Source organism: Pleurodeles waltl, chromosome 10 (genome assembly GCF_031143425.1).
Source record: "Pleurodeles waltl isolate 20211129_DDA chromosome 10, aPleWal1.hap1.20221129, whole genome shotgun sequence".
In the NCBI taxonomy this organism is placed as follows: domain Eukaryota; kingdom Metazoa; phylum Chordata; class Amphibia; order Caudata; family Salamandridae; genus Pleurodeles; species Pleurodeles waltl.
This window is the reverse complement of record NC_090449.1, coordinates 678,905,111-678,921,127: the sequence shown is the minus strand read 5'-3', so window position 1 is coordinate 678,921,127 and position 16,017 is coordinate 678,905,111. Positions and strand designations below refer to the sequence as shown.

At 48.5% G+C, this 16,017-nt stretch overlaps 1 protein-coding gene across 3 annotated transcripts in view; it reads right to left on the bottom strand.

Annotated features, from left to right (window-relative positions):
• GTPBP4 (GTP binding protein 4) overlaps nt 1–16,017 on the bottom strand; it is a 200,459-nt gene that overhangs the window by 121,424 nt on the left and 63,018 nt on the right. For 2 of the 3 annotated variants that reach the window (XM_069211188.1, XM_069211189.1), the window contains exons 6-8: nt 12,912–13,004; nt 11,791–11,982; nt 11,619–11,684 (exon numbers count right to left, since the gene is read on the bottom strand). In XM_069211188.1, coding sequence (XP_069067289.1) covers nt 11,619–11,684; nt 11,791–11,982; nt 12,912–13,004 — 351 coding nt within the window. The remainder of the gene's footprint in view (nt 1–11,618; nt 11,685–11,790; nt 11,983–12,911; nt 13,005–16,017) is intronic. The other variant, XM_069211190.1, reaches the window with a different exon arrangement.

Below are 16,017 nucleotides of genomic sequence, written 5' to 3'. Positions count from 1 at the left end.
GACGCATACAGAGTCATAGGAAAGACCAAATTAAAAAAAAAAGGCAAAGAAGGTCTGAAGGGAAGAGATAAAATAGTGGAAGAAGGAACTCCTGATGAAGGAAAAAAAAAAAGAGGAAAGAAATATCCAGGTTTTTGTGAGCTTGAAAGAGGAGGTAATAAGAGAACGAGGGAAATTTTAAAAAAAGGGAGAAGAGTGGAAATAAACAGTTGAAAAAGAGAGCGAATGTGGATCTTAAGAGCTGGAAAGAGAAAAGTGGGGGAGAAAGAAAACATAGAAAAGTAGACAGGGTAAAGAAAAGAACAGAGTGAGACAGAGGACAGACCCTCCCAAATAAAGATGGCAGTTAAGAAAAGATTAAAATGGCTCCCTGTAAGGAAATGCCTCCTTGGCATGGTTACCCCCTGACTTTTTGCCTTTGCTGATGCTATGTTTTGAATTGAAAGTGTGCGGAGGCCTGCTAACCAGGCCCCAGCACCAGTGTTCTTTCCCTAACCTGTACTTTTGTATCCACAATTGGCACACCCTGGCATCCAGATAAGTCCCTTGTAAATGGTACCCCTGGTACCAAGGGCCCTGATGCCAAGGAAGGTCTCTAAGGCTACAGCATGTCTTATGCCACCCTGGAGACCCCTCACTCAGCCCAGACACACTGCTTGCCAGCTTGTGTGTGCTGGTGAGAACAAAACGAGTAAGTCGACATGGCACTCCCCTCAGGGTGCCATGCCAGCCTCTCACTGCCTATGCAAGTATAGATAAGTCACCCCTCTAGCAGGCCTTACAGCCCTAAGGCAGGGTGCATTATTCCATAGGTGAGGGCACCAGTGCATGAGCACTGTGCCCCTACAGTGTCTAAGCAAAACCTTAGACATTGTAAGTGCAGGGTAGCCATAAGAGTATATGGTCTGGGAGTCTGTTTTACACGAACTCCACAGCACCATAATGAATACACTGAAAACTGGGAAGTTTGGTATCAAACTTCTCAGCACAATAAATGCACACTGATGCCAGTGTACATTTTATTGTAAAATACACCCCAGAGGGCACCTTGGAGGTGCCCCCTGAAACCTTAACCGACTATCTGTGTAGGCTGACTGGTTCCAGCAGCCTGCCACACTAGAGACATGTTGCTGGCCCCATGGGGAGAGTGCCTTTGTCACTCTGAGGCCAGTAACAAAGCCTGCACTGGGTGGAGATGCTAACACCTCCCCCAGGCAGGAGCTGTAACACCTGGCGGTGAGCCTCAAAGGCTCACCCCTTTGTTCCAGCACCGCTAGACACTCCAGCTAGTGGAGTTGCCCGCCCCCTCCGGCCACGGCCCCCACTTTTGGCGGCAAGGCCGAGGAAAATAATGAGAACAACAAGGAGGAGTCACTGGCCAGTCAGGACAGCCCCTAAGGTGTCCTGAGCTGAAGTGACTAACTTTTAGAAATCCTCCATCTTGCAGATGGAGGATTCCCCCAATAGGATTAGGGATGTGACCCCCTCCCCTTGGGAGGAGGCACAAAGAGGGTGTACCCACCCTCAGGGCTAGTAGCCATTGGCTACTAACCCCCCAGACCTAAACACGCCCTTAAATTTAGTATTTAAGGGCTTCCCTGAACCTAAAACTTTAGATTCCTGAAACTACAAGAAGAAGAAGACTGCTGAGCTGAAAAACCCCTGCAGAGGAAGAACAGAAGACACCAACTGCTTTGGCCCCAGACTTACCGGCCTGTCTCCTGCCTTCCAAAGAAACCTGCTCCAGCGACGCTTTCCAAGGGACCAGCGACCTCTGAATCCTCAGAGGACTGCCCTGCTTCAAGAAAGACAAGAAACTCCTGAGGACAGCTGCACTGCTCCAAAAGAACTGCAACTTTGTTACAGAGGAGCAGATTTAAAGACCCCTGCAAATCCCCTCAAGACTTGCAACACTGCACCCGGCGACCCCGACTCGACTGGTGGAGAACCAACACCTCAGGGAGGACCCTCCGGCGACTCCGAGACCGTGAGTAACCAAAGTTGTCCCCCCTGAGCCCCCACAGCGACGCCTGCAGAGGGAATCCCGAGGCTCCCCCTGACCGCGACTGCCTGAACCTAAAGTCCCGACGGCTGGAAAAGACCCTGCACCCGCAGCCCCCAGCACCTGAAGGAACGGAACTTCTGTGCAGGAGTGACCCCCAGGAGGCCCTCTCCCTTGCCCAGGTGATGGCTACCCCGAGGAGCCCCCCCCTTGCTTGCCTGCACCGCTGAAGAGATCCCTTGGTCTCTCATTGAACATCATTGAAAACCCGACGCGTGTTTGCACACTGCACCCGGCCGCCCCCGCGCTGCTGAGGGTGTACTTTTTGTGCTGACTTGTGTCCCCCCCGGTGCCCTACAAAACCCCCCTGGTCTGCCCTCCGAAGACGCGGGTACTTACCTGCTGGCAGACTGGAACAGGGGCACCCCCTTCTCTCCATTGAAGCCTATGTGTTTTGGGCACCTCTTTGACCTCTGCACCTGACCGGCCCTGAGCTGCTGGTGTGGTAACTTTGGGGTTGCTCTGAACTCCCAACGGTGGGCTACCTTGGACCCAAACCTGAGACTTGTAAGTGATTTACTTACCTGCTAAATCTAACAATAAAACTTACCTCCCCCAGGAACTGTGAAAATTGCACTGTGTCCACTTTTAAAACAGCTATTTGTGTTTTATGGGAAAAGTATATATGCTACTGGAATTATTCAAAGTTCCAAAAGTACTTACCTGCAATACCTTTCAAATGAGATATTACATGTAGAATTTGAACCTGTGGTTCTTAAAATAAACTAAGAAAATATATTTTTCTATAACAAAACCTATTGGCTGGATTTGTCTCCGAGTGTGTGTTCCTCATTTATTGCCTGTGTGTATGTACAACACATGCTTAACACTACTCCTTTGATAAGCCTACTGCTCGACCACACTACCACAAAATAGAGCATTAGTATTATCTCTTTTTGCCACTATCTTACCTCTAAGGGGAACCCTTGGACTCTGTGCATACTATTCCTTACTTTGAAATAGTGCATACAGAGCCAACTTCCTACACTCCCCCTTCCTTAAACAGAAGTCAGAATGTGGAACAGCAGGAGGTGCATTAGCAGAGTTGCATCTCAACCCCAATACAGCAATATTGGGGCGCTTCAGATCAGGATTGGGGGTATAGACAGAGCTGTGTCCCGGCCCAGTGCTGGAATAACAAAGGGAGCAGGGGAGGAATGAGAAACTGAGTGAGTGCCGTGTAGGTCCTGGTACTGAAATAATGGGGCGCTGCACGTTAGGGTTGAGGTGCACCGACAGGAGTTGAATGTGGGCTGCAGTCCTGGAACAGTAACAGGCACACAAGGTCAGAAGTGAGGTATGATAATAGAGCTAAGTGTGGAACCTAGCATTGGCATGCCAGTGTTGCTGAGTGTTAGCCTGGAGGTGCCCGGTGTAGGAAGTTGGCTCTGAATGTGCTATTTCAAAGTAAGGAATAGCATGCACAGAGTCCAAGGGTTCCCCTTAGAGGTAAAATAGTGGTAAAAAGAGAATACTAATGCTCTATTTTGTGGTAGTGTGGTCGAGCAGTAGGCTTATCCAAGGAGTAGTGTTAAGCATTTGTTGTACATACACATAGACAATAAATGAGGTACACACACTCAGAGACAAATCCAGCCAATAGGTTTTGTTATAGAAAAATATCTTTTCTTAGTTTATTTTAAGAACCACAGGTTCAAATTTAACATGTAATATCTTGTTTGAAAGGTATTGCAGGTAAGTACATTAGGAACTTTGAATCATTTCAATTGCATGTATACTTTTCAAGTTATTCACAAATAGCTACTTTAAAAGTGGACACTTAGTGCAATTTTCACAGTTCCTGGGGGAGGTAAGTTTTTGTTAGTTTTACCAGGTAAGTAAGACACTTACAGGGTTCAGTTCTTGGTCCAAGGTAGCCCACCGTTGGGGATTCAGAGCAACCCCAAAGTCACCACACCAGCAGCTCAGGGCCGGTCAGGTGCAGAGTTCAAAGTGGTGCCCAAAACGCATAGGCTAGAATGGAGAGAAGGGGGTGCCCCGGTTTCGGTCTGCTTGCAGGTAAGTACCCGCGTCTTCGGTGGGCAGACCAGGGGGGTTTTGTAGGGCACCGGGGGGGACACAAGCCCACACAGAAATTTCACCCTCAGCAGCGCGGGGGCGGCCGGGTGCAGTGCAGAAACAAGCGTCGGGTTTGCAATGTTAGTCTATGAGAGATCAACGGATCTCTTCAGCGCTGCAGGCAGGCAAGGGGGGGCTTCCTCGGGGAAACCTCCACTTGGGCAAGGGAGAGGGACTCCTGGGGGTCACTTCTCCAGTGAAAGTCCGGTCCTTCAGGTCCTGGGGGCTGCGGGTGCAGGGTCTTTTCCAGGCGTCGGGACTTAGGTTTCAGTGAGTCGCGGTCAGGGGAAGCCTCGGGATTCCCTCTGCAGGCGGCGCTGTGGGGGCTCAGGGGGGACAGGTTTTGGTACTCACAGTCGGAGAGTAGTCCGGGGGTCCTCCCTGAGGTGTTGGTTCTCCACCAGCCGAGTCGGGGTCGCCGGGTGCAGTGTTGCAAGTCTCACGCTTCTTGCGGGGAGTTGCAGGGGTCTTTAAAGCTGCTCCTTGAAACAAAGTTGCAGTCTTTTTGGAGCAGGTCCGCTGTCCTCGGGAGTTTCTTGTCGTCGTCGAAGCAGGGCAGTCCTCAGAGGATTCAGAGGTCGCTGGTCCCTTTGGAAGGCGTCGCTGGAGCAGAGTTCTTTGGAAGGCAGGAGACAGGCCGGTGAGTTTCTGGAGCCAAGGCAGTTGTTGTCTTCTGGTCTTCCTCTGCAGGGGTTTTCAGCTAGGCAGTCCTTCTTGTTGTTGTTGCAGGAATCTAATTTTCTAGGGTTCAGGGTAGCCCTTTGTAAGGAAATGCCTCCTTGGCATGGTTGCCCCCTGACTTTTTGCCTTTGCTGATGCTATGTTTACAATTGAAAGTGTGCTGAGGCCTGCTAACCAGGCCCCAGCACCAGTGTTCTTTCCCTAACCTGTACTTTTGTATCCACAATTGGCAGACCCTGGCATCCAGATAAGTCCCTTGTAACTGGTACTTCTAGTACCAAGGGCCCTGATGCCAAGGAAGGTCTCTAAGGGCTGCAGCATGTCTTATGCCACCCTGGCGACCTCTCACTCAGCACAGACACACTGCTTGCCAGCTTGTGTGTGCTAGTGAGGACAAAACGAGTAAGTCGACATGGCACTCCCCTCAGGGTGCCATGCCAGCCTCTCACTGCCTATGCAGTATAGGTAAGACACCCCTCTAGCAGGCCTTCCAGCCCTAAGGCAGGGTGCACTATACCATAGGTGAGGGTACCAGTGCATGAGCATGGTACCCCTACAGTGTCTAAACAAAACCTTAGACATTGTAAGTGCAGGGTAGCCATAAGAGTATATGGTCTGGGAGTTTGTCAAACACGAACTCCACAGCACCATAATGGCTACACTGAAAACTGGGAAGTTTGGTATCAAACTTCTCAGCACAATAAATGCACACTGATGCCAGTGTACATTTTATTGTAAAATACACCACAGAGGGCACCTTAGAGGTGCCCCCTGAAACTTAACCGACTGTCTGTGTAGGCTGACTAGTTCCAGCAGCCTGCCACACCAGAGACATGTTGCTGGCCCCATGGGGAGAGTGCCTTTGTCACTCTGAGGCCAGTAACAAAGCCTGCACTGGGTGGAGATGCTAACACCTCCCCCAGGCAGGAGCTGTGACACCTGGCGGTGAGCCTCAAAGGCTCACCCCTTTGTCACAGCCCAGCAGGGCACTCCAGCTTAGTGGAGTCGCCCGCCCCCTCCGGCCACGGCCCCCACTTTTGGCGGCAAGGCTGGAGGGAACAAAGAAAGTAACAAGGAGGAGTCACTGGCCAGTCAGGACAGCCCCTAAGGTGTCCTGAGCTGAGGTGACTCTGACTTTTAGAAATCCTCCATCTTGCAGATGGAGGATTCCCCCAATAGGGTTAGGATTATGACCCCCTCCCCTTGGGAGGAGGCACAAAGAGGGTGTACCCACCCTCAGGGCTAGTAGCCATTGGCTACTAACCCCCCAGACCTAAACACGCCCTTAAATTTAGTATTTAAGGGCTACTCTGAACCCTAGAAAATTAGATTCCTGCAACTACAAGAAGAAGGACTGCCTAGCTGAAAAACCCCTACAGAGGAAGACCACAAGACGACAACTGCCTTGGCTCCAGAAACTCACCGGCCTGTCTCCTGCCTTCCAAAGATCCTGCTCCAGCGACGCCTTCCAAAGGGACCAGCGACCTCGACATCCTCTGAGGACTGCCCCTGCTTCGAAAAGACAAGAAACTCCCGAGGACAGCGGACCTGCTCCAAGAAAAGCTGCAACTTTGTTTCCAGCAGCTTTAAAGAACCCTGCAAGCTCCCCGCAAAAGGCGTGAGACTTGCAACACTGCACCCGGCGACCCCGACTCGGCTGGTGGCGATCCAACACCTCAGGAGGGACCCCAGGACTACTCTAAGACTGTGAGTACAAAAACCTGTCCCCCCTGAGCCCCCACAGCGCCGCCTGCAGAGGGAATCCCGAGGCTTCCCCTGACCGCGACTCTTTGAATCCTAAGTCCCGACACCTGGGAGAGACCCTGCACCCGCAGCCCCCAGGACCTGAAGGACCGGACTTTCACTGGAGGAGTGACCCCCAGGAGTCCCTCTCCCTTGACCAAGTGGAGGTTTCCCCGAGGAACCCCCCCCCTTGCCTGCCTGCAGCGCTGAAGAGATCCCTAGATCTCCCATTGACTTCCATTACAAACCCGACGCTTGTTTCTACACTGCACCCGGCCGCCCCCGCGCTGCTGAGGGTGAAATTTCTGTGTGGGCTTGTGTCCCCCCCGGTGCCCTACAAAACCCCCCTGGTCTGCCCTCCGAAGACGCGGGTACTTACCTGCAAGCAGACCGGAACCGGGGCACCCCCTTCTCTCCATTCTAGCCTATGTGTTTTGGGCACCACTTTGAACTCTGCACCTGACCAGCCCTGAGCTGCTGGTGTGGTGACTTTGGGGTTGCTCTGAACCCCCAACGGTGGGCTACCTTGGACCAAGAACTAAGCCCTGTAAGTGTCTTACTTACCTGGTTAACCTAACAAATACTTACCTCCCCTAGGAACTGTGAAAATTGCACTAAGTGTCCACTTTTAAAACAGCTATTTGTGAATAACTTGAAAAGTATACATGCAATTTTGATGATTTGAAGTTCCTAAAGTACTTACCTGCAATACCTTTCGAATGAGATATTACATGTAGAATTTGAACCTGTGGTTCTTAAAATAAACTAAGAAAAGATATTTTTCTATACAAAAACCTATTGGCTGGATTTGTCTCTGAGTGTGTGTACCTCATTTATTGTCTATGTGTATGTACAACAAATGCTTAACACTACTCCTTGGATAAGCCTACTGCTCGACCACACTACCACAAAATAGAGCATTAGTATTATCTCTTTTTGCCACTATCTTACCTCTAAGGGGAACCCTTGGACTCTGTGCATACTATTCCTTACTTTGAAATAGTGCATACAGAGCCAACTTCCTACACCCTTAAATACTAAATTTAAGGGCGTGTTTAGGTCTGGGGGGTTAGTAGCCAATGGCTACTAGCCCTGAGGGTGGGTACACCCTCTTTGTGCCTCCTCCCAAGGGGAGGGGGTCACAATCCTAACCCTATTGGGGGAATCCTCCATCTGCAAGATGGAGGATTTCTAAAAGTTAGAGTCACCTCAGGACACCTTAGGGGCTGTCCTGACTGGCCAGTGACTCCTCCTTGTTGCTTTCTTTGTTCCCTCCAGCCTTGCCGCCAAAAGTGGGGGCCGTGGCCGGAGGGGGCGGGCAACTCCACTAAGCTGGAGTGCCCTGATGGGCTGTGACAAAGGGGTGAGCCTTTGAGGCTCACCGCCAGGTGTTACAGCTCCTGCCTGGGGGAGGTGTTAGCATCTCCACCCAGTGCAGGCTTTGTTACTGGCCTCAGAGTGACAAAGGCACTCTCCCCATGGGGCCAGCAACATGTCTCTAGTGTGGCAGGCTGCTGGAACTAGTCAGCCTACACAGACAGTCGGTTAAGTTTCAGGGGGCACCTCTAAGGTGCCCTCTGGGGTGTATTTTGCAATAAAATGTACACTGGCATCAGTGTGCATTTATTGTGCTGAGAAGTTTGATACCAAACTTCCCAGTTTTCAGTGTAGCCATTATGGTGCTGTGGAGTTCGTGTTTGACAGACTCCCAGACCATATACTCTTATGGCTACCCTGCACTTACAATGTCTAAGGTTTTGTTTAGACACTGTAGGGGTACCATGCTCATGCACTGGTACCCTCACCTATGGTATAGTGCACCCTGCCTTAGGGCTGTAAGGTCTGCTAGAGGGGTGTCTTACCTATACTGCATAGGCAGTGAGAGGCTGGCATGGCACCCTGAGGGGAGTGCCATGTCGACTTACTTGTTTTGTCCTCACTAGCACACACAAGCTGGCAAGCAGAGTGTCTGTGCTGAGTGAGAGGTCTCCAGGGTGGCATAAGACATGCTGCAGCCCTTAGAGACCTTCCTTGGCATCAGGGCCCTTGGTACTAGAAGTACCAGTTACAAGGGACTTATCTGGATGCCAGGGTCTGCCAATTGTGGATACAAAAGTACAGGTTAGGGAAAGAACACTGGTGCTGGGGCCTGGTTAGCAGGCCTCAGCACACTTTCAATGGTAAACATAGCATCAGCAAAGGCAAAAAGTCAGGGGGCAACCATGCCAAGGAGGCATTTCCTTACACCCGGGTTAAGCTGCTAGTGGGGCCCATCATGGGCGTGGCATTTCCTTTGAACCACAGAAGCGAGGAGTGCTGTGAGCCTCAGTACTGAGAAGAAATGTACACTAAATGTTAGAATTGATGGATTCTGGTGGAGTTGTGATGGTTCCCATGAACAGTGGTGTTTGCTGTTAGAATTGAGGTGCACTGCCTGCACTATTTTTTATTCTTCTGGGTCCAGTACTGGCTTGGCAGTGGGACTGAATATTACAACTGAGATGTTGTAATGGAACTGTATCAGAGCGGGGTCCCAGTATATGGTAAGTGACCTTGCCAGAGCAGAACTGAGGTGCACTGATGAAGCTGAGCCAAAGGTCCCAATACTACAACAGCAGAGGGTACGGACTTGGAAAACCGAGGTGCTCCAGCAGACCGCTTGGGTGGGGTTTTGGCATGAGCATGGCTGAGGGGCTTGGAGTGTGAGAACTGAGGTGCACAGATGGAGCTGCGCTAGAGGCCCCAGTAATGGAGAAACAGGGTGTATTGACTGGAAGAACTGAGGTGCCCAGGCAGACAGTGTGTGTGTGGGGTTCCTGGCACTGCTGAGGGTCTGGAGTGAGTGAACTGAGGTCCCAGTACTGGAGTAGCAGAGTGTACTGACTGCAAGAACTGAGGTGCTCTGGCAGACAGCACATGTGGGGTTCATGGCAGTGCCGAGATCTCGGAGGGTGTGGACTGAGGTGCACTGATGGAGCTGCGCCAAACGTCCCAGTACTGGAGCAGCAGAGGGTACTGACTGCAAGAACTGAGGTGCTCTGGCAGACAGCGTGCATGGGGTTTCTGGCACCAGCACGGCTGAAGGCTCGGAGTGTGTGAACTGAGGTGCACCGAGGGAGCTGAGATTGGGATCTCAGTATGGAGCAGAAGGGGCACTGTCTCCAAAGACTGCAGAGCCCTGGTAGAGCTGGGTGCCTAGGCTATAAGCAGCAGGCAGGCACACATGGTAAAGAAAATCAAAGCCAAGGAAGGGTGTGAGCCGGGCAGCTCACACCAAAGGTGACCAAGATGACAGCCTGATTTATAGCCTTGTTTACAGCTAAGCTCAGAGCAGTAAAGTTTTGCAACTGAAAAGGGAAGCTTCCCTAGGGGGACAGGAGCAGGAAAAGTGAAAAAAGTCCCCTACAGACCACATAAACAGGACAAAACGTAATTACACAGTAGTTGATCCCTGCACTCACACAGACGGAGGGACAAAGAGGCATGAATGACCACTAGCAAGCAAGGATTTTTTAAATGACACTGAAATTAACAAATAAAATAGCTGGAAGCCCACAGAAGAAGTAGATTTAAAATTATAAAAGAGGTTGTACCCTTACGCTCGACCTAAAAAGGAAATGTGGTCCCTAAAAAAAAAAAAACTGGAGCATGTTCCAGTCCTACCCAATCCGATGAAAGAAGAGAAACTGGGAGGTAAGCACCACGGAGACTGGAGAATATGGGCTATACTTGGACTTTACCAAGGGTGTATTACAACACCAATCATCATCTAGCTACATGGTCAGGTCCTACCGCTAGGGTGCAATGACGCATTAAATTATGAAGTGGAAGCGAGCAGGTGAAAGCAATTAGGCTCTCTAGTAAGGATTTCGGTCAGCTCTGACTCTTTGGCGATGCAGGGGCTGGTATTATGCAGACCACCTGGAAGAATAGTAATTTCGAACGCAAGGTAGGAACAAAATAAAGGTTAACAGGTGTGTCTCTAATATGAACAAGATAGACTGTCATCTGCTGTGGCACGGACAATCTGTTTATAAACTGAAATGTTTGAAGACGTGAAAGCAAGAGCTGACAATGCTAATCATATTCCCTTTTTATTTCTTTTTTTTTTTTGTAAAAAGGTTGTCGAAGTGTGGTGATTGTCAGTGCGTGACATGGAGCACACTGGGTATATTTGTTCCATAGTCGTTTGCAACTGTGGGACTGCTCATGTCAGTGTGTGATGATGATGGTGGTGGCGCATTGTCTTAGGTGAGTACATGCATACGTACACACACTCATGCACACACACAAGGTTTACAAATGACATTTGAGTACATATTTTCATGTCAGAATCTATTCCAGTTGGGTATGCTTCCAGGGAAATAGGGGCAGTTAGAGCATACAGGCCAGACTCCACTGAGTTTACTTGTATATCAACGGCAGTTAATGAGGCTCCTTTTCTCACATTTGTTTGTACTTGGCTTGACTTGTTCCTTCACCTTTCCCCTGCTTGGTTGCCTCTCCTGTTGTGCCTTGCTAATCTGTCTGACACTTGTTAAGTTTGCATCTCCCAGTCAGTATCCCTCCTTCCTTCCTTCCCATTGCACCAGTGGTTCTCACGTTAGGCTCCAGTTTTGGTTTCTTGGTATTGGATGAGTCACAGTCTGAGTTATATGTGATGTTCCTCCTTGTTATGGTTCAACTTTCCAGTAATTAAGAAGTCGGACTCTAGATGCTATGCCTTGGAATCCAGTCGAAGTCTTGCAACTACTAACCTGCACAGCATCTGTCTCTCATTCCCTCACATCCTTTTCCCTTTGCCTCAGGTCTTCGTTATCATCCTTTACTTAATACAATGGGTTCATTCAAGAGGGGAGGATTAGCTTTGAAATCATCATGCTTGCAATACTGAGTCCATGACACAACTTAGCCAAAATATATATATTTTTTAAAAGGTATCTTAATATCTTGTCAAATTGAGAATGTCCTAAAACATATTTCTTTGGTGTATTTTAGTTTAACTTGAAACAGGTAAACCAATGAAAAATAAAGTGAAAATGGAACAGCAAACCTTTTGTTCTTCTGAGAGTTCGGAAACCCTCTTAACATCACACTTGTTCACGACAATGATCAACGGCTAAAACAAAGGAAGAATACGTTTTAAAATGCATCCCATCATCAAGCTATGTAAGATGTGTGCAAACTAGTTTGTTATTAAGAACTTATTTGGAAAAGAACCATACCTTATTGGCAAAAAGAGGTTTGATATTTCTGAAAAGCTCTATCTGCTCCTCCATGTTGTGTCCACACTGCTCAGACACGTCCATCATGTAAAGCACAGCAGCTCGGAGATGTGCAAGTGCAGTGATAGCCTGCATTTCAATAGTATTTCTTTCTTCCAGAGGATGATCCAAGATCCCTGGAGTATCTACTACCTGCAATTTTGAGATGTGAGCTGGTCACTAAGCCAAGGTTAAGGATGGCAAAATATTAAGAAATCCATAATGTAAATTAGATTAACAAAAATGGTGGTGTTGCTACAAACTGTTGACAATCATGTGACTACTCCTATAAGGATGTAGAGGACAACTGCTGATAATTCTTATGGTTTGGAAATATGCTTAGCCTGGTCTAACAACTACCTAACAATGTACAAGATATTCCATAGAGCCTCAGTGACCAAATTCATATTTCCAAATACTTTTCATGTCTCATCGCCTAATGTCAATAATTTAATGCAATTTGATCTCACGTATATTAATGACTAGAAGTTTGTCTATATGCACGCTGCCCATGTCAAAGACATTAAATTTTTTTTTAAAAAATCCCTGAAATAACCAAAGGGTAAAGTAACGTTACAGGTAGGTGAAATGCTCAGTAACAAAAAATATTTTAAACTCTTAAAAACACAAATTCACTTATAGTTATCTCAAGTAACTATGACTCGCATCCTCGCCATGCAGTGCTAATTACCCCAAATATTACCACTCATGACATCTTCCCCAACATCATTAGAACATTAAAAGAAATCACTGATGAGTAAACTGCATGGCGGGGCGAGAGTTGTAATTACCTTACAGCACAAGTCATAGCTATGTGAGATAACTATAACTGGTGAATTTCTGCGTTTAGTTTACAACATGACACTGTTACTGAACATTGCACCTAACTATAACTTTAATCTTTGTTTTTTTTCAGTGACTTAAACCCTCCCCCCCCCACCGACCCCCCAGGGGAAAAACAGCTCATGTATACAATAAGGCAAATCTTTGGGGGAAAAAAAACAATAAATATATATATTTACTGGCTTGAATGTGAAATGCAACTCCTGTAAGTGAAAAAATCTTTTAGCTGGTTAACCTACCTGCCAACGCAGGTACTTGTAATCCATGTGGCCCACAAACAACGACTTTGTTGTAAAGGCATAAGGCTGCACTTCAACATCAGCTCTCGTCACCTGGGAAAAAAGAACAAGCTATTCAGATTATATTGCTACTTGGAGCCAAAAAACTCTGAAAGAAATACTTCAGCCACAAAATTGTAAGATCGAAAATGCCACATATTGAACTGTAGGAAGCAGACTCTGTTCATACTATCTCAAAGTGAGAGATAGTGTTCAGAGTCCATGGGTTTCCCAAGAGGCTTGACAGAGGCAATAATAGATGATACTAATGCTCTATGTGTGGGTAGTGTCGTCAAGTAGTTAGGCTTATCAGAGGGTATTGTACACACACAGGCAATAAATTAAAACACACACACTCAATGACTTAAGTCCAGGCCAATAGGTTTTTATATAGAAAAATTTATTTTAGAACCACAAGATTCAAATTGCAATTAAGTACATTAAATGTAAGGAACTCTGCATAGGTATATATAGGACTATGAATTAAAACAGTAATGTACACAGTTTAGCATAAAATGGCAATAAGCTAGTGGGCTGTGCGCACAATTCAACAGTTCCTGGGGGAGGTAAGTACAGTTAGGTTAATGTGGGAAGTAAAGCACTTCAGTCTCCGGGGCATAGGTAGCCCACCGTTGGGGGTTCAAGTCAACCTCAAACATCTAGCACCAGCAACACAGGGCCAGTCGGGAGCAGAGGTCAAAGAGGAGCCCAAATAACATGGGCGCATATCGAGACAGGGGGTGCTCCGGTTCTAGTCTGCTGGCAGGTAAGTACCTGCGTCCTCGGGGAGTAGACCCTCAACAGCACAGGGGCAGCCGGGCACAGTGGGCAAACAGGGCGTCTGGTTTGCAATAGGATTCAATGGAGGGACCCGGGGGGTCACTCAGACGTCACAGGCAGGGCACAGGGGGGATTCTTGGGCAAGCCACGGTCTGGCCAAGGGTGAGGGACGCCTGCTGGTCACTGCTGCACAGGTGGTCGGTTTCTCACGGACCTGGCAGCTGCGGGTGCAGTGCTTCCCCAGGCGTTGGATATCTTCGTCCCGGGCAGTCGCAGTCAGGGTGGTCCTCGGGATTCCCTCTGCAGGCGTCGTCGTGGGGGGTGCATAGAGGTTACCTCAGGGTAAGCTCGTCCTCTGAGCCGCCTGGGGGGTCCTCTCTTGGTTGTTGGTTACTCTGGACACTGGCCATGGGCGTCGGGTGCAGAGTGGTGGGGACTCACGCTTCTGGAGTGAGGTGAGAGTCCCTTTACAAATGGTTTCTTCTTTCTTTGGTTGGACAGGTCCGCTGTCCTCTGGAGTTCTTGCTCCCTTGTAGTTACAGGGCAGTCCTCCGAGTTGGCAGAGGTCGCTGGGCCCGCAGGATGAGTCACTGGGGTGCATGCTCTCTGAAGTGAGAGACAGGCCGGTAGGGCTGGGGCCAAAGCAGTTGTTGTCTTCCTTCTTCTCTGTGGGGTTTTTCAGCTAAGCAGTCCTTCTTTGTAGGTCATCAGGAATCTGATGATCTGGGTTCAGGATCGCCCCAAATACTAAATTTAGGGGTGTGTTAGGGGCAAGAGGCAGTAGTCAATGGCTACTGTCCCCGAGGGTGGCAACACCCTCCTTGTGCCCACATCCCTATCTGTCCTAATCCTCCAAAGCAAGATGGAGGATTTCTCAAGGAGGGTGGTCACTTCAGCTCTGGACACCTTATGGGTGGCCCTGGCTGAGAGGGGGACTCCTCCTTATTTTTCTCATTATCCCTGTGGACGTGCTGTCAAAAGTGGGAGCTCGTCCAGGGGATGGGCATCTCAGGGCTGGAGTGCCCTGGGGGCATTGTAACACCAGGTCTGAACCTTTGATGCTCACCACAAGGTGTTACAGTTCCTGCAGGATTTGGGGTGGGGGTCGGGGGCGGAGTGGAGTTGTGCAGCACCTCCACCCAGGGCAGGCGGTTTCTGACCCCAGAGAGCACAAGGCTTTCACCCCAGGGGGTCAGAAACTCATCTCTCAGTTCTCAGTGGCAGGCTGGCACAGACCAGTCAGTCCTGCACTGAAGGAAGGATTGGGTAAAATAAAGGGGGCATTTCTAAGATGTCCTCTGAGTGCATTTTTTAATAAATACAACACTGGCATCAGTGTGGGTTTATTATTCTGAGACGTTTGATACCAAACTTCCCAGTATTCAGTATAGCCATTATAGAGCGGTGGAGTTCGTTTTGACAAACTCCCAGACCATATACTTAATATGGCCACAACTGTACTTACAATGTCGAAGAATAGACTTAGACACTGTAGGAGCATATTGCTCATGCAGCTATGCCCTCACCTGTGGTGTAGTGCACCCAGTCTTAGGGCTTTAAGGCCTGCCAGAGGGATGACTTACCTATGCCACAGGCAGTATTTTGTCTGTATGGCATCCTGAGGGGGATGCTATGTCGACTTTGTCTTTTTCTCCCCACCAACACACACAATCTGCAATGGCAGTGTGCATGTGTTAGGTGAGGGGTCCCCTAGAGTAGCACAATACATGCTGCAGCCCTTAGGGACCCTACCTGGTCACAGGGCCCTTGGTACCACCGGTACCTTTTACAAGGGACCTATCTGTGTGCCAGGGGTGTGGCAATTGTGGAAACAATGGTACATTTTTTGTTAAAGAACACTGGTCCTGGGGCCTGGTGTAGGAAGTTGGCTCTGTATGTGCTATTTCAAAGTAAGGAATAGCATGCACAGAGTCCAAGGGTTCCCCTTAGAGGTAAGATAGTGGCAAAAAGAGATAATACTAATGCTCTATTTTGTGGTAGTGTGGTCGAGCAGTAGGCTTATCAAAGGAGTAGTGTTCAGCATTTGTTGTACATACACACAGGCAATAAATGAGGAACACACACTCAGAGACAAATCCAGCCAATAGGTTTTGTTATAGAAAAATATCTTTTCTTAGTTTATTTTAAGAACCACAGGTTCAAATTTTACATGTAATAGCTCTTTTGAAAGGTATTGCAGGTAAGTACTCTAGGAACTTTGAACCATTACTTTAGCATGTATACTTTTTACATAAAATACAATAAGCTGTTTTAAAAGTGGACACAG